Source organism: Pogona vitticeps, chromosome 4 (assembly GCF_051106095.1).
Source record: "Pogona vitticeps strain Pit_001003342236 chromosome 4, PviZW2.1, whole genome shotgun sequence".
In the NCBI taxonomy this organism is placed as follows: domain Eukaryota; kingdom Metazoa; phylum Chordata; class Lepidosauria; order Squamata; family Agamidae; genus Pogona; species Pogona vitticeps.
Genome location: NC_135786.1, coordinates 236,083,527 through 236,105,726, shown reverse-complemented (window position 1 = coordinate 236,105,726; position 22,200 = coordinate 236,083,527). Strand labels below are relative to the sequence as shown.

The following is a 22,200-nucleotide window of genomic DNA, read 5'->3' as shown; positions in this document are numbered from 1 at the left end:
TTTCTGGGAGCTGCAGTCTAAAAACATTTAAGAGGACCCCAGTTGGAGAACCACTGCTCCAGGGCAGACTTTCCCAACCTGTGATGGGTTACAACCAGGGATGTTGGCACGTTGTTGTGTCTGAGCCCCAAGTCTGAGTCCAAGCCTTTGGTACCAAGTCCCGAGTCCCAAGCCCCAAGGCTGAGTCTCTATGAAAAGCAAGCTTTTTTGATGAGTAAAAAAAAATGGAGGATTGGGTGGTTTCCAAATCACAAATTGAGTCCAAGTCATTGGGGGGGGGGGGACAAGTCAAGTCCAAGTCAGGTTGACCGTGCAACTTAAGTCCGAGTTGACAATGAGTCTCATAACGTGAGTTCCCCATCCCTGATGGCAACTCCCATAATCCTCAACCAAGACTGTCTATTACAAGGCATAAAGAGCATCAGGGATTAGAAACTGTAGCTTGAAGGTCAGGCTTTGTTTGATGTTACCCTCTTTGTTTCTCAGCTTCTGTATTACAACTCCACTGACATAGTAGTTAATGATCTGTTCTCAACCATCTCAGAGTGCAGGACACGCAACAATTCTGAGATTTGAAGTCCAGAAGTGAGCCCTATGTTCTTAGCAATTATTCTCTCCAGATTTCTGAAGCCAATGGTTGTTGTTAAGTGCTGTCACATCACCTTGGACTTAGGATAACCCTACGAAGGGATGATCTCCAAAATGTCCTATCCTCAGCAGCCCCATTCAGCTTTTGCAATATCAGTCGTGTAGCTTCCTTTACAGAGTCAATCCATCTTGTATTGAGTCTTCTTTGTTTCCTGCTGCCTTCAGCCTTTCTGAGCATTATTGTCTTTTCCAGAGAATCTTGCTTTCTCCATAATATGCCAAAGAGAGATAATTTAGAGAAGTCAATAGAGACACATTAACTATATGTATAGGACGAAAGTCAGGATTGGAAGCAGGAATCTATAATAAAATGATTTATCCAGTTGTCACTTTCTACATAGCATAGAAATGATGCCCAAGTAGCGAAAATCTTGGGATATTTCCTGGGTCATTTTAAACTTTAAGCTGATATAGATGTTTCTTTGTTAAGAGCAAAATAAGAAGAGCCGTCATCACTACCACATCCCACTGATGGTTTAATAGGTCTGATGGGCTCACATTTTGGGAAATACCGGCCACATCCCACCCATACAAGAATAAAAGAATAATTAAAAATCACAGAGACTATAGTTCAGGAGGCCACTGTCTTTATCATTGCCATCATCATCATATGTGCATCAGCATGTGCACATAGAATCAGAAATATGCCAAGTCTCAACCTGAAAAGTGTTCGTGATGATGCCAAAAGCAGCGTGAATGCAGAAGGAAAACATGCTAAGTAGGCAGACGGGATTTTAAAATGTGTTATAAAATGTTCGCCGAAGTGGGTAAAAATTGTGTGCACCTTTTGCAGACTTAATGTACACTAGAGATGAGCACAAACTACAAAAATGTTGGTTCGTGGTTCGTGGCTATCCCCAAACCACAAACCATCTGAACTTTAAAAAATAAAACAAACCACAAACCAGTGGAAACGAACCACCACCACCCAACCTACACAGCTTGTCCCGTCCCTTTGTCCCTCTCATCGTTTCCCTGCCTGGCCCTGCTCCCTCCTCTTCCATCGGTCTAAATGGGTGATCCAGTGCTGTGCAGGCCCGATTCAGCACTGCGCAGTGCTGGATGGCCCATTTGCAACCCTGCAGCCCCCTTCGCCTCCCTTCCCGGTCCTGCTACTTTCTCTTTTTCCTCCTCCTCTTCTGCTGCCCTCTTGACCAATAGCAGACCTGGCTTCTCTCCCAGAAGCCAGGTGTGTTATCTGCGCATGCACCCAGCCATCCACTGTTGGGTGGAAGCATGCACAGGAGACAGCCGGCCTGGCTCCCAGAAGGGAAGCCAGGCCAAGCTGTCGGTCAGGATGGCGGTGGCAGAGGAGGAGGAAGAGGAAAAAGTAGCAGGACCAGGTAGGGATGTGAAGGGGGAGGGGGTGGCTCTTGGGGTGGGGAAAACACACCAGGACGTTTGTGAGATTGTAACAAAAGTTTGTAAGTCGAATCAGTTCAATTTTGTTGGTTTTGATGAACCAGAACCAACAACCCAGCAGTCTTTAACGAATTTCCTGGTTCGTTTTTTAGTTCGTGCCCATCTCTAAGGCACACCCTTCTAGTGTTGGGGTCTGTGTGTCAAAACTGGAAGCAGGATAACCACATGCAGAACACAGGTCAGTTCTGGATGATCCAGGGTTTTCTAGGTATAGGGTACTGAGAAGTCATTCGCCGTCCCCTTCTTCTGGAAGCACTGTGTGACTTTGCATAGAGGAAGAAAATTTGCTTAGATCTAAACTGATCTTCCCATGGAATGTGCCAGAATCCTGGGTATTTTACCAATATCCTTTTGACCCTTAAAGGGTATTTTTCCACCCGGAATCACATGTGGCAGAATTTTGTAATCTCTGCATTGTTTCTGCAGCAAGATGTGTGTGTTCCTTGAACTGTTTACTCCACAAAACACTCATACAAATCTTTTAAAACAGAATAAAAATGCTAATGATAGTCAGAAATTTGCTGACAAAAATGTACTTTGTAAGGAGAGGGAAAGAAGCAATAACAGCAATTTATATAGCTATATAATTTAAGCCTTTAAAAAAAAGTAGAAGCAAAAGAAAAGAAAATCAGTTATTCAGGCCTCATGAAATATTCCCAGAGTTACTCACTGTTGAAATCCAGCTGTTGGCCTAATCCTGCTACCATCTGTTGCAGAGTTTTGAATTTTGGTTAAAAAATCTTTAGCTGCGCAACAGAAGTGCATTGACTTACAGAGCGGAATTAGCTTCAAGTCTCCAGAATAGACCACCATTATTGTCTCATCAATTGGCACTTACAGTCTCAATAACTCACTCTTGAGACATTGGTAAGAGAAAGAATAAAAGGTTTTATTTACTCACAGCTGAACAGATCAAAAGCAGCCTGTTGTACAAAAATGACTGCTAACAGAAACAGGCCTTCATTAATTAATTAATTCTCTCTCTCTCTCTCTCTCTCTCTCTCTCTCTCTCTCTCTCTCTCTCTCTCTCTTATTTCATTCATTCAATTTATATCCTGCCCAGCTGGCTACTAAGGCCATTCTGGGTGATTCACAAAAAATAAAGAATAAGATATTTAATATGATAGCATATTAAATAATAACCACATAAAGATAACAACATAAAAATCAAGTAAACAGACTCACTGCATTCCAGCAGACTCCTGCAGACTATGTACATTCACATCAATTCACTAACACTGAATTGCTAGCAGTCTAAAAAGAGAGAGGGAGGGGAAGACTCTTAAGCAAAGAGGTGTGACTCTCTTTGAAATCAGAGGCAGTGAAGGAACAACTGGATAGATGTACAGTCACTCCAGCCCAGAAAAGACCCTTCCAGCCAAACCTACTATAGGCAGCATGCGAGACAGCAAAACACTCCAACAAGTTCAGCACCCCCATTGTTTTCTCCAGTGCGTGCTTCCATACAGCCTCCTCCATCTCTCTCGCTGTTCTTTCTCTCCCTCTTGGAATCACATCAAGAAAGAAATCCCCCTCTGAATCTACTGGTTGACCTCCTTTGGGAGGAAAAAGTGGATTATGGTCCAGGCATTCTGCAGGGCCCGGCATTTTATTTGGTTGAATAAAGCAAACCTACATTCACAAAATTGCATGTACACAGCCTGATGCATTGAATCCAGGTAGCTCTGCATGCTTTTATTCTCTTCAGGCGTCCTGTAGCTTGATACAGAAAACATGGTGTTTGTATTTGAGTGTGTGTGTGTGTGCGTGCGTGCGTGTGTGTGGACGGAAGGAAGGAAGGAAGGAAGGAAGGAAGGAAGGAAAAGAAAGAAAGAAAGAAAGAAAGAAAGAAAGAAAGAAAGAAAGAAAGAAAGAAAGAAGGAGCTGATAATGGAAGGAAGGAAGGAAGGAAGGAAGGAAGGAAGGAAGGAAGGAAGGAAGGAAGAGAAGAAGTTCATGTTGGAAGGAAGGAAGGAAAAATAAAAATCAACCACTGGGAGCCTTTTTTATTGCTCCATGCTAGTGAATAGACCAGCACTTTATTTCAGCAGAGCTGTGTGTGTGTGTGTGTGTTTGTGTTTGTGTGTGTGTGTGTGTGTGTGTGTGTGTGTGTGTGTGTGTGTGTGTGTGTGTGTGTGTGTGTGTGTGTTTTACACAGTACAAGGGTCTGTATCCTCTTGTGTTGTTGTGTTCTCGCGGGCTGCCTGTGGCCTGCCGAGTCTCAGGCCGTTTGTGTGGCCGGCTATAATAATAGGTGTTCTCCTGGTGGTTGGGGGAAAGCTTACATGATTTTCCTTACAGGATATTAGCCAAGGTTTTTCTGCCTTACAAGAGTCTTTGAGCAAAAAGCACAGGTTTCCCCACAAATCTTTCTGAAGAAAGGATTGAAATGTGGAAAGTGCCCGGTGGGGAGAGGAGTTTAAAAAGGTTATATTCTCGCCTGCTGAAAAGGGATAAAGATTTATAACTCTGTCTCCTACTTGGTCACTCCTTTTGTGATATTCCCATTTCTGGGAATTTATTCATTTAGTTCTGTATTCCACAGACCAAGAAGATGACAGAGAATGGTTGAGGGGGGATGTGTGGTGAAGAAACAAGAGTTTGTACTTCTATTTATTCCGCTTTAGAAAAATAGAGTGTTGGTTGTTGTGGGTTTTTCAGGCTCTTTGGACGTGTTCTGAAGGTTGTTCTTCCTAACGTTTCGCCAGTCTCTGTGGCCATGGGCATCTTCAGAGGACAGCACCAGAGCACAGAGTGTGTCCCCCGCCAGAGATCCAAAGAAAAATGTTGACATACCTTTGTAATTGATGTAACACTCTCTCCAGTGGCTGCTTTGTTGAATATGTTTAACAATAACCAATTAAAGGAATCAATCATTATTATGGTGACTGTGGCAAGGCTGATATTTGCAAAGAACTGGAAAAATAATAATTTATTATGTGGAATTGGTATAAGGAAATGTGGAATATGGCCATTAATGATCATTTTGCCTGTGAAATTAAGATTTTGAAAGGAATGTTGAAATATAATGCTTTTTAAAGAAATATGGAAGTTATTTTTGACATATATATTTCAGAAAGGGAAACAGGATACATCTGGATAGGAACTGGTATATTTGGGGGGGGGTCACAGAATGATAATTGTAGTTTTGTTTATTTTAAGTTGATTTATTGGTAGTGTTTTGTATATTTATTGTTGTTTCTTTTCAAATTAATTTTAAAAATATATTTAAAATATAAACCCCTTGCTTGTTCCAAATAGTTGTCTATGTTACGAATTCACAGTTTTCATTCTAAGGTCAAAGCGACATTTTGTTTGCACCAAAGCCATTGTGGGCCAAAGAGTTCATCTACAGTATATAATTGTGCCTATCACTGTCATGATGCCATGTTTGAGCTTCTCCAATATGCAGTTTCCTGACAGTCCCCAGAGCCAGAAGGAGAGCTCATAAAATTCCAGACACTGGGTTAGTGCTTATTAACAATGAGGTGCAGCTCTTTTGTAAATGTAATGGCTCTTAATGGCTCATCCAAGACCCAAGTGTTTTCAAATACTTAGCTTTTCAAAAAGAATGGCATGAGGCAATGTATTGTTTATGGAACAATACGGTCCTCCCTTCACCACCACCCCAAATTGCAGGTAAGCTCATCAGGAACAGCTAAGCTCTAAAATGGTGGCAGATGATGCCTTAATCCCCACTCCTCAGAAAGTTCTGGAACATTGACCCTACAAGACCTTGCTTCACCAAAACAATGGCTGTCATCAAAGGTGCACGCCAAATCTCCCTGCAGAGCATGCAAATTACTACACCACCCTACAAGTCCCATGATGCTATAGGATGGAGATGTGACCATTAAAAGTGGCATCAAAGTGATATGACGGGTGGAGGCACCCTCATTCTCTAAACCTGCCATTTTGGCATGACTTAAGAGGGGATATATCAAGGGAATGAGAGGGAAGCTGTCCATTGGGAGGATAAAGAGGAAACTGATCCGCGTAAGAAGGATGATGGCATGTTCCAGCTCAAGTTTCTTTATCTTCTTCAAACTGAAAGATGGGCTTTCTGTGAAGCAACACCCATCGTCCTTATGTAGCTCCACTTCCTCTCTTGCCTGTTGTGTCTCCTCAGAGGCTTCGTGGGAGTGTCAACCTCCTATCTCTTTCTCCTCCTGGCCATGACAGCTACTTACAGATAAATCTGTGTTCCACGTGAGAGATCTTCTCTTCTGCATCCCATGCCTTCTGTTGCGTCCTCACAGCCCTCCTCCTCGGCTTTCTGCCCTCCTTCCTGAGATCCCCATTTAGTGCGAGCTTCTTTCTGTCATTAGAGCTTCTCTTTAACTCTAATCCGCTTATTTTGGTAATCACTTTGGGTTGGTCTGTCCTCATTTCTCTCCCCACCCCCTTCAAGTAAGTAGATAAATGAAGTGTCTTGTTGAGATGAAGAAGGAAAAGTTTTCCTCTCCCAACTAGTTCAGAGATTCGAAACTTAATTGCCTGTATCCTGAGATCACCTCCAGGCCTTTAGAAGCCTGAATGTTACATTTTTTCAGCTAGATACTGCCAAGAATTATCAGGTAATTCCGGTGGGCTGCCGACAAATTCAAACGTTGGTGGGCCTCCGTGGGGAGCCGGAATTGCTGGAACAAATGGACCTTTGATCTCAACAGGAGCACGCTTTGTACCTCCCTGGTTCTTCTTCCATGAAAGGACATTGATTCCGACTTGAGATCACAGAGTCATAGCAACACTGAATTATATACAGTTGCAAGGGACTCCAGAAGTCATCTGATCCAACCCCTTGCCAAGGCTAAAGCCTTCCTGACGGATCATAGAATCACAGAATCATGGACCACTTTCCTCGCAACTGGGACTACAAATTCTATTTTGCTAATGCAACGGTAAAGTCCTGAAAATGGTGGATTCATAGAAATCATAGAAAAGCAAAGTTGGAAGGGGCCTACAAGGCCATCAAGTCCAACCCCCTGCTCAAGGCAGGAATCCACATCAAAAAACATATCTGCCAGGTGATTATCTAGGTTTCTCTTGAATGCCCTCCAGTGTTGGAGCACTCACCACCTCCCGAGGCAACTGGTTCCACTGTCGTACTGCTCTAACAGTCAGGAAGTTTTTCCAGATATTCATCCAAAGTCTGGCTTCCTTTAACTGGAGCCCATTGTTGCGTGTCCTGCACTCTGGGATGATCAAGAACAGATCCTGCCCCTCCTCTGTATGATAGCTTTTCAGGTATTTAAAAACTGCTAGCAAATCTCCCTTCAGTCTTTTTTTCCCTAATAGCTTATTCAGCCTTTCCTCCTAAGGCTTGGTTTCCAGGCCCCTGATCATCCTTGTTACCTTCCTCTGAACTTGTTCCAATTTGTTAGCATCCTTCTTGAAGTGTGGTGTCCAGAAATGGACACATTACTCCAGGTGAGGTCTAACCAGTGCTGAATAGAGGGGGACTACCATCTCTTTGGGAGAAGTTTATGCTTTGACCTTGAGTGACCCATTTAGGAGCGCAGAACCTGGGCTCCTGATGGCATTGCTCTCAGCTTTCCTCACACACCACAACCCCCTCACTGTATGATGGTGCGCCTTCCAAAAAGTGTGTAAACATTGCCGCTGTCTCTGCCGAAATGCATTTTGTTGATTCGGACCCAGTTCTCCAATGTGTTAGGATCATCTTGAGCCCGTCTTTGGACAGGTAAGCTTCCTCTTCCAATTTGACGATATCTGTGAACTGGATCACATGTTTCTACAAAACTAATCATTGAAACTGTACCAGCAACATGTTCAACCTCATTTCAGGGATTTTCTGGGAGATGGAGGCCAAAACAACTGGTCAAAATATCCTATTCTAAAGGAGTTTGTATGTCTGCGTCCCAGCTTGTTACAAGTTTACTGACTAAAATCTATTCATTTTCTGCAGAATACTGGATTTTTAAATGCCATTTGCATGGTGATGTCATGGCATTTACTCATATGAGAAGCTCTTATATATAAAGTAATTGTATTACATTAATGGGGCAGGGGAAAGCAGTATCAAATAATGTAACGAATTAAATAAAGACTGTTTCATGTGGCCTGCAGCAAATCTTATGAAGGCCAGAGGGATGACTGTAAGTTCATGAATCTATATACCCTCCTCTGTATAAAGTCCAGTGTTCGTGACTGCCAGTTGCTCATTTCTTTTAATGCGCCCATATTCAGTTTCATGGGATCAGTCTTTGAACTCACCTTTTCTCCAGCAGCCTCACTGGACTGTTGCTCTCATGATTGCGTGAGACGGTTGCAAATCAAATGTCATGAGGACACATGGCAGATTTTCCTGTGGATTCACATGCAATAAAGTGTGTGACAGTATTTGTGTTTGTATGTGTAGGGCTGCACAATCTAATCTGAAAGTACAGTAGTACCCCCTTATCGGTGGCATCAGAACCACTGATTCACTTATGCACGGTTTGAAAATATTAAAAAAAAATATTTTTTAAAAATCCTAGAAATGTATATCTCTAAGGATGAGGCTACCAGAACTGGCCACTAGGGGGAGGCAGAGACCATGCGATGTATAATGCTCACTAATAAAATAGTGTTCACTATAATCCACATTTTTCGGCATCCACGGGGAGACTTGGAACCAATCCCCTTGTGGATACAGGGGTCCTTCTTTAACTCTGATTTACATTTTTTTCCCTTTAAAAAGGTAAAGGTTCCCCTTGACAATTGTTGTCCAGTCGTGTTCGACTCTAGGGGGCGGTGCTCATCCCCGTTTCCAAGCCATAGAGCCAGCATTTGTCCAAAGACAATCTTCCGTGGTCACATGGCCAGTGCGACTTAGACACGGAACGCTGTTACCTTCCCACCGAGGTGGTCCCTATTTATCTACTTGCATTTGCATGCTTTCGAACCGCTAGGTTGGCGGGAGCTGGGATAAGCGACGGGCGCTCACTCCATCGCGTGGATTCAATCTTACGACTGCTTGGTCTTCTGACCCTGCAGCACAGGCTTCTGCAGTTTAGCCCACAGCGCCACCATGTTCCCTTTAGTGATATATTATGTAAATAGATATAGTCAGCTGTGTATTATTATCACATAATTGTGTTCACTCCATGATTCTTCATTGGAATCCATTGTCCTCTTGCTAAGATACTTTGTTCTCACAACCGGCGGTCCGGCTGAACAGAGGAAGGCATCTCACTCCTATTTCCCGCAGTGCCAGAGCACTAGAGTCTTACTTTCTGGCTCTCACTCTCAATTGGCTTCATAAGTTTGAATGTTGCATTCACCGACTTGGGTCAGATTGGTTTCCTGGTGCTATGATGCCATACCCTTCATGACCTGATTAGCCTCCCCCACCAAAAAAAAACCCCTCATTGGAACGACCTGCTTGACTAAATCAGGAAGATGACACTGTAATTGAAAGGGGATGGGGAAATGCCCCCATTGGAAACAAATAAGCAGAAGTATTATAACAAGCAAGAAGAAGGGGTTCATTATTTGCAGACATAAAAAGACCTTGAACTATGTTTCTACCCTCCCCCAGCATGATTTGGAGCCTTAAATTGAACAGAGCACATATTCCTTATAGTGGGAATGACAGAAAGTCACATTTTTATTGAACATACTGGGATTATGGTGATTTTTGAGAAATGGTTAATCCAGATTGGCGTGCACAGCCTCTGCTAGAAACTCTGCTGGACTCCAGTATTCATATGGAAACTTTTGATCTCCTTGAATATAATTTTAAGCTGAGGAATGACTGCTTAGCAATTATTTAATACATACCCCCAATATATGCTTCAAGAAGTAGTTAATAATATTATTGGCCTTTCCAAACTCCACTGCTGGCACAGTGATATTTACTTGCACATTCGTTGTTACCTGTTAAGGAAACTTCACCTTAAAGGTCGCCAGATTTGGGCAACACATTATCATTTGCATATCTTTTGAAAGGTCACTTTGCTCGGTTTGCTTTCAGTTCCGCTGCTTGTCTCTCTTATCGGAAAGGATGGGGGTCATACATGATCCAGAGATCTTGTCGACCGGAAGAAGACAGTGCACTTCAGCTCAATTCAGTTTTAGCCAAATTTGGAAAGCGAGAAATGAAACATCTTCTTCATGGTGTTCATCTCCCTTCCTTTCTCCGGTGCTAACCAGTGACCCAGCTCAAACCGAGCCTGGGCGCAACATGAGGTGCAGGCTGCTGAAACACTTAATTTGTTGTTTAGTCGTTTAGTCGTGTCCGACTCCTTGTGATCCCATGAACCAGAGCACGCCAGGCCCTCCTATCTTCTATGGCCTCCTGGAGCTGGATCAAATTCATAATGGTTGCTTCAATGACCCTGTCCATCCATCTCGTCCTCTGTCGTCCCCTTCTCCTCTTGCCTTCACACTTTCCCAACATCAGGGTCTTTTCCAGGGAGTCTTCTCTTCTCATGAGATGGCCAAAGTATTGGAGCCTCAGCTTCTGGGTCTGTTCTTCCAGTGAGCACTCAGTTGAGCACCTCAAGTTCTCTTGAAATGGCTGGCACGTTCCCCATCATCTCCATGGGAGAAAGCTGTTGCATGTGTTCTATTGTATTGTGAGTGCTCACTGCAAACACTTAATAGGATCCCTTAGAACACATGACAGCCATTTCGAGAGACATTGAGGAGGGCTTCAGAAACTCAAAGATGGAGCAAAGAAAGGGATGCCTAAGGGTTACACACGTTCATCTGTCCACGTGCGTGCTTAGGGACAGTATCTGAAGCTCAGAAAGGTGCACAAAGATTATGATAAATGCCATCCAAATAGCTCACCCGTGGTGTATCCAATTTTCTCCATCTCTCTGAACATGCAAAATCACCTCCTAGGTTGTACTAGAAGTGGAACCTGGACATTTGTAACCCATAATTATCCCGATGCATGTAGTTGTTGAACCCGTCCTGGCAACTGAAAACAAAGCTATTATCTTTTTTTTTAAATTTTTTAATTTTATTTTCAAAACTATTGGTTAATGGGGAAGGAATACAAAAGGCAAAGGGCAGTGGGGGGGTTGGAAAAAGGGTTTTGAGAATAAGAAAACATCAAATGCATAATCATTCAATCTTACATATCAAATATATAAACATCTAATCTATTCATGTTCCAATAAAGGTTCATCTTTCTTCTTCTTTTTCTTCTTCTTCTTTTGACTATTTTGTCTATGTATTAACCTCTTTAGCTTTCAATTTATACATATAATACAGCTTAAATCTATGTTATTCCCACAGCATCAGAACACCAAGGCCAATTGTGAAATATATCCCCTCTTTCAACCTCCTTTTTTCTTGAGAATACACTCAGCAGACCCAAAATAATATAAATCCTGCTCTCCCCTCCCCTTTCCTCCCTGTGCTTGTTTTGTTTCTGCGACTCTTTTTTCTTCCATATTTTAAAAGGGGAAACAATATCATTCAAAGTTTGCTTTTCAACCTCAATCGCTACATCTCTCACTGGGTGGTCCTCCATCCCTTGTATATTATCTGATATCTTCATCAATACAGCCGGTTCTGAGATCTCTTTTTGGTGTAATTTAACCTCTGCTACCTTCCCTCCCCTAGAGCCTCCAATCACGTCTTCCATCTGGTCAATATAATAATTTACCTGCATAAATTTTTGCAACAGTGACATCTGAAAAGAAGTTTTCCAGTCTAGCCACCGATCTGTATTTTTCTCAGGGGGAGGTTCCATTTTCTGTTCCACTATTTTCACTTAAAATTCCCTCTCCCCTTTACCCCAGTACACATCCAATATTTCTAATATTTCACCTTACAACTATACCATATTAGCAATAAGATAGCAGGTACATTCAAGTAAGAGATGGAATCTAAAACATAAATCTCTCAAGTGTCTTTCTAGTCGCTAATATCTTCAGACCGGTTGCTTCTCTTTTTTTCCCTTCTTTTCTCTTCTCCAAGTTTGTTTTAACCTTCACCCGGCAAGACTCTATTATTAGAATGTCATTTGTCAAGATCCCAGTTCAGTTCAAACCACATAGCCCCCAGTTCACAGCTCACAGTCCGTTTCTTCCTTTTACTTCCAAAGACTTCCTTCTCCTCCCCCGAACAGGGAGATCCAGCAATCAGAGTCCCGGCAATATATTATCCACGGAAAGCAGAGTCCCACACAGTCTAAAAATATATAACCACAGAGGAAAAGGGGTCCAAAGTGAACAGTTTGCAACAGAATTTATTTTTTCAAGGCCCGTCAGTTGATTCTTCAAGAGTTATTTTTCCTCCTTTAATGGAGACACGAGCTATTTCTGCCTGGCTGTTCCTTTCGAAATAACCCAACCTTCAGCTTGGGTAGAGCTGGAATGCTAGGAATGCCGCTCCTTATCTCATTTGGTCATAAATTTGCACACAATCACTTGTTCTTCATTTAATGAGGTTTTTCATAGAACAAGGGCTTCCACTTACTTTGGTGTATACTTTCGCCGTGCTTCTGTTTTCTTATTCTCGGCGAACGGAGCTGTCTTTGGCTAGTTGCCAAAAATGGCGCCCATCTTCGTCTGTGCTGATGTGAATTTCCAGAAGAAAGACAAATCGAGTTGCTGCCCAATCTTCTAACTTCTGTGGCTCACCAGCTGCTGCAGAAGGGTCTCTCCTGACTCTTCCTTGGCCCCCCCCATTTCTGGAAGGGTCCCAGACCGAAGTGGTTCTAGCTTTCCCCGGGAGCTATTCCCGAGAGCTGCTAGCTTCACCAAGACGAAGCTCCTCCTCCCTGAAAACAAAGCTATTATCCTTGTCTCTTTTCTTTTCTCTGTTTCAGCGACGAGCTAGGAGGATGAAATGCTGTCTCATCTCCGGTGGCCTGGCGATTCTCCTGGTCTTCATCGTCATCATCGTCGTTTCTGTCAAGAAGTAAAGAATGCCCAGTTTTCCTAGGTAGGCTGTTCCGGTGCAATCTTGGTATCATGAATGCAAAAAGCTGAGATAATGTGATGGCTTCCGGGTGCTGTTGGGGGCTGGAGCACCAATAACAGCCGTGGGCCAAGGAGGAAGAGGAGACATGGCTTCATTGAGAACCATCTCAAAAGTTGAGATGAGGTGTATGACGACGGTGCAGGTTCTCTTCACTGAGTCATATCGGAGTCTTCTAATCCCTTCTTGAGCTCCAGGCCCAGCCCTTGCACGAGTCTTTGTGAGATGGGTCACCTCAGCTGTTCCAGGATGGTTCATTGTAGCTTGGAGAGCTGCTATTGCAGGCAGCTTTCTAGACCCAGCTATTTTTTTTAATGCCACGCTCTTGAGGACCCTCCACAACCACAGCAGGATTGGGGGAAGCCCTTTTTTCAGGTCGTCCCTCTGATAAAGCCCTGGCTCTGAAGCCCCTATCTGAAGCCAGCCATCAGAAAATATTTCCCATGCTGCCTCCCTGCCCATTCCCTTCTTCTGCATCTGTACCGCACTGGCACTGTCTTGGCCCTCCTCTCCTTCCTTCAAGGCAGAGTACGGAAATGCCATCGCTGCCACCTGATGAAGGTTGACTTCTCATAGGAACCTTGCGGGACGGTGGTTGAACCGCACTGCTGCAGTCAGGACTCTGCACACAACCTGAGTTTTGTTCTCAATGGGCTCAGGTGACCAGCTCAAGGTTGATTCAGCCTTCCATCCTTCTGAGGATGGAAGGTCAACCGAGCAGCTAGCTCATTGGGGTGGGGTGGAGGGGGTTGCAATCTGTAGCCTGCATAATTAAAAATTGTAAATCAGCCAGAGAGTGCTTTAAGCATTATGGGGTGATATATAAGCAGCATATTTTGCTTTGCTTCTCTCACACATATGCCCTCTGTTGTGCTGCACGAAGCAAACGCCATCTTAGCCCTGCTCTCTTGGGATGTGTGGAGCTATTGTGAAGGAGAGGTGCCCTTGATAACTCTAATGACAGGAAGGTTCGGTGCTTTCCTCTCTGGCACGATGGGTTACTGTGCTGCCAGTAGGAACAGAGGTGGAGGTGGCATCTTCTAGATGAGTGGTCCCCCGGTTGGGGAAGGCAGGGTACCCCCCATGCTCACGCGCATGCGTGAAGGGGTCTATGCAGGCTCACACATGCACGTGTGCACTCGTGCACATGCACGAAGGAGTGGGGGTACTCGCACAGAGGTGCATACACTCATGTGCATGCACAAAGGGTGGGGGACACTTGCATGCATGCGCAAAGGGTAGGGGACACTCACACACATGTGCAAAGGGGTGCTCACACAGGGGGCACACTCATGCGCATGTGCAAAGGGACTGTGTGGCGGGAAGTGCGTGTGGGGGTGGGAGTTCTGTCTCCACAGCCCTGTCCGGCCCAGGCCACGGACTGTCACCGGGCCATGGATCGGGGTTTGGGTATCCCTGCTCTAGATAATGCCACTCTATGGCCCCATTCCTGAAGGAGGCTTTTGATGTGTTGGAGATATTGAGAGCAAGGCCATCAGGAGACTAAGGTCTTTCATTTCCACCAGCCAGAATGACTGCCAGCCATGCGAACTGGGGATACTGGGTACTGTAGTCTGAAACAGCAATCTTTGCTAGGTCTGGCTTGTGGTATTAGTGACCAGGGCATTGCCCAGAGCTTCTGTCACGCTCGCCCCAAATCGGATATAGGCCTGGCCTCCTCCTTTCGTGTCGGGGAGCTCAGCATGGATGTTGATCCAACCGACTCCAATGGGCAAGTGGAAATCGGATCCTACGGAGTTTCTCTCTTCCCTAGAAATAATTCGTCTGAAATACACCTGAGCCGGTTGTCATCCCCTTCGTTTTCTAAAGCAGAAAATTCATGGCCGATTCTTCAGCTCAGTGAGCCCAGAGGAGCCAGCTGTGTCTTCTGTGGAGAGACCCTTTGCCGCTTGTTTGCCGAAGCTCTTCGGGAAGTGTGTCACTTCCTTCCCTGGAGCAGCTTTGAAGGGCAGGGAGATATATTTGAAGAAACTCTTGGAGAGGTTTGATCTGTTTCTCTCTCTCCCCCCCCCCCCCCATCCTCCCAACCGCTGAGCTATTCAAGCATCAGAGGCTCATGATAGAAAGATGCAGAAAGCTAAAATGCTTTTGGTCACATAATGAGAAAGGAGAAGTCAGGAGAAGTAGTAGCCAGGGAGCTACTCCTGATTGACAGGCATATCCCTAACGAATCTTAACAATATCACCTGATTTTTGAGCCCTCAGACATGGTAAAATTTGAACTCGGTACTTCAAAACACAGTGTCTGTTGGTCCCATTTAGGCAACAGTGCTATTCAACACTGTTTTTAACGCTCCTTTCCTCCTGCCTCGTAAGGCAGACGGAAAGTCCAGTTTCCAACACCACGGTGTGTTCTGTCTTTTTACAGCACCTTCTCCACCCTTTCCCAGGAACAGACCTTAATGCATGGCTGCAACTCCGGTAATTCCCACCTAGGAGGAAATGGGGAATGAAGCCATAACTCAGCCTAACAAACGGCGTAACTAAGGGCAAAACATGGCCCGCTCGGTTCCACGAAACTGTTGTTGCTTCCGAAATTGATGCCAGGGGGCCATTTCTCCTTATTGGTTCTCTGTTTTTACCACTGTGTCGCCCGTCGCTTAGCGTTTGAGAGAGCAGGCCAGATTGCAGGGCCATTTCCCTCTCCAAAGCTACAGGGACTTCGTCGTATTTACCAGCTGTCAGTCACTGGATGAAAGCAACCCACCGGTTTGGCCACTGAGCTCGGCAGCCAGCTAGTCTAGAGCCCTTATGGAAAGGAGCCTTCAACCCGTCCTTGCAAATGGTCTTTTCCAAAGCCACGTAGCCTATATGAAATGATAAGCTTCCAAAAATAATCAATCTTACTGGGGATAAAACAAGTCTCCCTTATTGCCATAGATGAATCCTGTCTGCTCACAAGTGCTTTGTCACAGTATACTTGTGATCAAGATGTGAATTAGAGATGGGGGTATTCGTAAATGAATACAAATTTTGCCATCCAAACTCCACCTAATGTGGGTCCAGCCCCCATTCAGTTTCTTGTTTGTTCCAAGGATTTCTTGAACATTTCATGCGTAGTTTTTTTTTCCTGAAGAAGCATGGCCAAACTGAACAGGATGGTTATAATTCCTGTAGATCTTTCGTGGGCAGGACTCGCCATGGAAGTAAAGAATTGACTCATCCTTGTCTGGAAGAGAATGAAAAATGCATTAGAATTCAAAGAGGAAAAGTGAGAGTAGGACCCCCTGTTTCATGAGAAGCTGGGAAATCTTGGTGGTATCAATGGAAGTCTTGGTGAGGAAGCTTGGCAAGAATTAAAAAGTACTTTTCCCCCATCTTCTTTTCTCAAGGCTAAACCTGAGTTTAGTTCTTTTAGTCTTTCCTCCTAGACTTGTTTTCCAGCCCCCTGATCATTCTTATTGCTCTCCTCTGGATTTGTTCCAGTGGGTTGGCATTCTTCTTAAATGGGGGTGTCCAGAACTGGACCCAGTACTCAAGATGAGGCCTAACCAACGCCGAATAGACGAGAACTAATACTTCATGGAATTTGGAGACTATACGTCTGTTAAAGCAGCCTAAAATAGCATTGGCCTTCTTTGCTGCCACCTCACACTGTTGGCTCATCTTCAGCTTGTGATGCTTGAGGCAACTGCCTCACTGGGCAGGACGAGGTTCTGGAATGAGATGGAACCTAGATTGAGCTGGGCTTCTGTTCTGAGCTAGATGGACCAGTGGGCTTACTCGACATCAGAGGGTTTTTTATGCTCCAATCCAGATCAGCCCTTTATTACTAACAATGAGAATGGGGATCTAAATTGATAAATAGGAGAATCTTCTTGTTTTATTAAGAGAAGGGCCATACCTCAAGTGTGAAGCCACACTTCAGAAGGACGCCCTTGCTTTGGAAGGGGAAACCCAACCAACACCCCTCAATCACGACAGATAATCTCTCCTCCTTATCACAACAATACACCCACAACAAAAAAACACACTGATCACCATAATCACCCATCTCCTGAAAAGGACAAAAGCTGCTCTCACAGCCATAAATACTCAACTCCCAAATAAACTGCACCAGAGCACAGAGTGCTGTCCTCTGAAGATGCCGGCCACAGAGACTGGCGAAACGTTAGGAAGAACAACCTTCAGAACACGGCCAAAGAGCCCGAAAAAGCCACAACAACCATTAGATCCCGGCCGTGAAAGCCTTTGCGAAGACATCAAACCCAACCATTAGGAAAGGATGGTGTCTGGCTTTGTGGTGACTGGATCTCCCAAGAGCCCTCACGCAGAGAGGAGCACAGCGCAGAGAAGCAAAAAACAGAGGAACAAGCCGTTCTAGAATGCAAAGCAGGATGGCACCATCTCCCTCCTGCAAAATTGAGGCCATAGATAATAACCTGGCGGTTCATTTTTCAGTCAGACTCTTGGGAGGAGTTGCTGCTGTCTGGAGGCCTTGCATGCAGAACCAAGAGGACCCCTGGGGAGAAGAACAGCTGATGTTTTCTGGGTCGTGGGTTGTTTTTCCTTTCCTCTGCCTTGATACATTATTAAAGATACTTCTCCGAAGAACAAATAAGCACAATATTGACGACCTGGCCTTTTGACTCCAGACGTATTTCCCTTTGAATAAGCCAGGGATTTGCTGTGTTAGCGGTTTATATGCACTGTATTCATATTTCTTTTGGCTTCTCCACATCGGGTGACTTTGCTCTAAACCGCTGCTAGCTTTCAGGTGACAGAGATCCTTAAATCTATTTGTTAGTTTCAGCTAGGACAGTTCCCGCACAAACTTGGTAAGCAGAGATGAATGCGAGTTTCACTGATTCAGTGGGTCTACTCTAGTAAAAGCCCTATTGCTTTAAGGATAGAGATTGTATGGAAGCTCTACCTCTTTTCAGGAAAAAGCTAATGAAAAAAGAGATCAGGTTCTGGGATTTTTCCTTTCCTCAGTCCTAGTGCACATCCCTAGGAAAAAGATTCCAGGTGTCCTTGAAATGCCACAGCAGCATATATAGCAGATAATAGATACCGTATTTTTCCTTGTAAAAGATTATACTTTTTCCTAAAATCATTGCAGAAAAATTGAGGGTCCTCTTTTACATGGAAGTAAGCCAAGAGAAAACCACACGTTAGCAAAACTGCCTACCTCTGTGTCAGGATCCACCACTCCGTTTCTGTTTCTGCCACTGTTTTGCAGATCTAAAGCAGTGGGTGCTGCTCCTCCTCACCTGCAAGCGGATCTGGAATGGGCTGTGCATGCACACCACAGGGCTTAGGAAGTGGAGGGGTAAAGCAGCAATGAAAGGGCTGCGGGATTGCAGCCCTTTCATCCTGCAGCCCTTTGATCACTGCTTTCCCCCCTCCACTTCCGCAGCCCTTTTATCCTGCTTTCGTGGGGCTTAGGAATTTTCTTATTTGGGATTGGAAAAGTGGGGGTCGTCTTATACATTGGGTCATCTTATACACAGAAAGTACGGTATTTAGATGAGCCCCTCTATGTCTTCATTTATTTGCTTTTCTAGATCTACAGGTAGACTGATAATCTGAGGTCCCAGAATGGGAATTTATGGACAAATGGACATCAGTCCCTATATGTTGCCTGTATAGGTAGACTCTTTACGACGGCAGCTTTACAGTGGAATCTGCAACTTGTCTGATTTTTATTCCCGTTCCTATAAGTCAGGGATGTTGCCAAGTCTTTGGGTTCGAGTCCCAAGTCCAAGTCTTCGATACCAAGTCCTGAGTCCCAACTCCTAAGTCCCAAGTCCTGAGTCCCTATTAAAAACAAGTCTTTTACTCAGAAAAAAAGGAAGAGAGTGGGTGGGTTCAGAGGCATGTGTCAAGTCCAATTCCTTGGGGGGGGGAACCACATGCCAGTTTTGAAAACTATGCTTTCCCTTCTTTAACTGTCATGCACTCAGGGCTAGGCCACTGCAATTCTCAAGAAAAAGTCAAGCTAGCTGATCACAAGTTGAGCTGTTCATGCCCTGAACTCAGGGTTTGGTGCAGTCCCTGAAATATGTTTGTCCGTATAAACAGAAGCAAGCTAGAGTATGAGGAGTACACTGCTTCACCAATGCTATGCTGGAATGGAGTGTCTGTTCTGGACACCCACATTTTAAAAGGACATTGACTACTGGAGCTGATTGTCTAGAGAAAGACAACGGGAATTACAAGGGGTCAGGAATCACATTATTAAGAAATGGTTGAAAGAAACTAGAAACAGGGTCATCTATACTGAGACAACTGGGATGGAGAAAAGAATTAATTGCTCCATACAGTGCATAGTCCATCTGTGGTATTTGCATCTGTTTGGCCATTATGGGAACAAAATATTAACCCCAAACACCCACTCACAAATAATTAAAAAGTAAAAGACAGAGGAGGATGCTGATTTGCCTGAACTTGAAAATCCTGATTTATATGTGCAAATGTAAATTTAGAAACCATTTTTATAATTTAGAGGATTATAGTGCATCTCCTGGAAAAGCCAATGATGCTGGGAAAGGTGGAAGGCAGCAGGAAAAGAGGAAGACCCAATACAAGATGGACTGACTCCCTCAAGGAAGCCACAGGCTTGTGTTTAAAAGAGTTTAGCAGTTGAGGGCTGGGCATTTTGAAGGAAATCGCTCATTCAGGGGGTTGCCAGAAGTCGGAGTGACTTGACGGTACATAACAACAAATAGTGCATCTCATGAAAATGGATAAGACTGTGATTGGGTGACTCGTTGGCTGTTGATGGGCAAACATCACCAAGCCATAAAGGTTCATTCCTTTATGATTTCTTCTAAATTAGACTTCAGTTGAGGAGCCCTTAAAATGCAGGGCATCTTTTAAAGGAGGACTGCCCTTCCCAAAAGAGGATGTGTGGCCACCCTACCTCGGCTAGAGAAGCCTTTCATCTTGAATCACCATGATTAATTTTTTTAATACTCATCTGTCATGAGTTCCACTAAGACCCTGGGGCCTGGACAGTTCCCCAGGGGTGGCACCAATCGTTGCCTGACTTGTGGTGAACTCTGCTGGAAAAAAGTCAGTCCCTCCCAGATCGCCTCTAGAATGGGGTGGGGAACACATAAAAGTCGCAGGGCATCCATGATTGTTGGCGTGTTTTGCAGGGCCACCCTTCTGCTGTTATTCTATGCTGAATAAATGCTTTCTTACAAAAAAAATATTTTTAAGACACTGGAACAGTCCTCTTTTGCCCCCTAGTGAGAGCAATTTTGATATGTTCTGTGGGTCCCCCAGCACTGTGGCCCTACACAATTCTATTTTAATTTATATATATTTATATATATATATAAATTAAAATAGAATTGTGTAGGGCCACAGTGCTGGGGGACCCACAGAACATATCAAAATTGCTCTCACAACCTCTAGGCAGCCCAAAGGACCATTTAAGTGAATTTAATGATGACTGTAGGGATATTATGATGCTCCAGGTGTGTAAAGGGGCACATTTGGACCCTGGAGAGAGGTTCTTGAGACTCGCAGGCTACATATGGCCCCCATTTACCCTACAGGTGTCCACAGCATTTATGGGCTTTGGCCATCTGTGAAGAGGAACCAACGAGAGCATTAAAACCTAGATGTGAGCCATCCACTCACTCCTCTGGAGTCAGAGGAGTCAACAGCATCCTCACTACACTACCTTGAGTAGTTCAGAACCTGATTCTAGAAGAAGGTGGAAGGAGAAGGAGGCAGGAAGCAAAGCAAAGCGTGCTGCTTATATACCACCCCATAGTGCTTCAAGCACTCTCTGGGCGGTTTACAAGTTAATTATGCAGGCTACACATTGCCCCCCCCCAGCAAGCTGGGTACTCATTTTACTGACCTCGGAAGGATAGAAGGCTGAGTCAACCTTGAGCCGGCTACCTGGGATTTGAACCCCAGGTCGTGAGCACAGTTTTGGCTAAAATACAGCGGTTTAACCACTGCGCCACAAGGCTCTTCTGAAGGCACTGTTGGGAAAAGAAGCAGCCAATGGTGGAAGGTTTCTTAACAACAGGAGAGAGATGTAAGCGAAGGGAGAGATAAGGGAGGAGAAAGGAGGAGTTGGGGTTCAGAGGAGTGGGGGAGTCCATAGTGTGAAGGGAAAGAGGAAGGATGATTGTTGTCAAAAGAGGAAGAAGGTCCATATGTGTTCTCCTGTCTCCAAAAAGGAGAGACGAAAAGTGGGAGGGGTAAGGGGACCTCTAGGGAACGTGGAAGTGCGGGAATCGGGGTACACTTAGGTGAAACGGAATGGTTGGAATGGACTGTATATGTTTACCCAAGAGGGAAGGATCCCTGGAAGAAGGTGGTGTGTCCGGAGCCTATCCCCATATGTCCGACACCTCTCGAGGGCGACTGGGCTCAACACCCTTGTTGAGGAACTAACTGTGCAGGGAGGAGTCAACCGTTGAGGAAACCTACCGGCCACGAGAGATTTGGAATGTCCCCCCCCCAAAGGACTCATTAGTTGTGACAGGCATGCAGGGAATGCAACCGGAGATGTTGGACCCTGTTGGACCCACAAAACATCTTGTACACCCCGCCCCGTTGAAAGATATTAAACTTTTGGTTGACGTTAACTCATCTCCTGTGATGAATCTCATTCAAGAGGAGGTGCTGCTTAAATTAGACCAAGAACCCGATCACACCATCCTATTCCTCATTTGAAATATAAGGGAGGGGAATGAAATGTATCCATGTCAGTCCTTCCTTCCTTGACTTTGGCTAATGACATGCGCTTGCTGTTTCTGGAAATGCTGCAAATAAATGGATGTCACTGAGTTTATGACAGGTAAAATGAAGGAGGAGAAATTCTCAGCCATATTATCTTGATTCTCTGGACTTTCTCTCTTTGCAGCTGTCGTTTTCGGCAACACTTTCAGTGGAGAAGACACATGGGAAAAAAAGTGATTGCTAAGAAGGGTTATTTTTGCAGGGGTATTAACCACCTTCAGCTCTGTCAGTTCTAGTGGCCCATATTCCCTCTCACACCCTCTTGTCTTTTTCTTTTCCATTTTGTAATCAAACACGATTTTCCTATTTGGCGCTAAACGCTGTTTTATGCCTCGCGCTCTGTTCATAAAAGGAGATAACTCTGTGCCGCTCGATTGAGGCTCCATTAATGCAGCTGTTAATAATGGAGCACCATGCTTTTCTGCCGCTCAGCTTTTAAGAGCTGCAATTAAC

The 22,200-nt window shown here is 44.5% G+C and overlaps 1 protein-coding gene across 6 annotated transcripts in view; it reads left to right on the top strand.

Annotated features, from left to right (window-relative positions):
* TSNARE1 (t-SNARE domain containing 1) overlaps positions 1 to 22,200 on the top strand; it is a 434,224-nt gene that overhangs the window by 362,174 nt on the left and 49,850 nt on the right. For all 6 annotated transcript variants that reach the window (XR_013544395.1, XR_012087019.2, XM_078392020.1 and 3 more), the window contains one exon: positions 12,863 to 12,978. Coding sequence is in view for 4 of the 6 variants with exons in the window: in XM_078392020.1 (XP_078248146.1) it covers positions 12,863 to 12,958 (96 nt within the window). In the remaining 2 variants the exon portion in view is untranslated. The remainder of the gene's footprint in view (positions 1 to 12,862; positions 12,979 to 22,200) is intronic.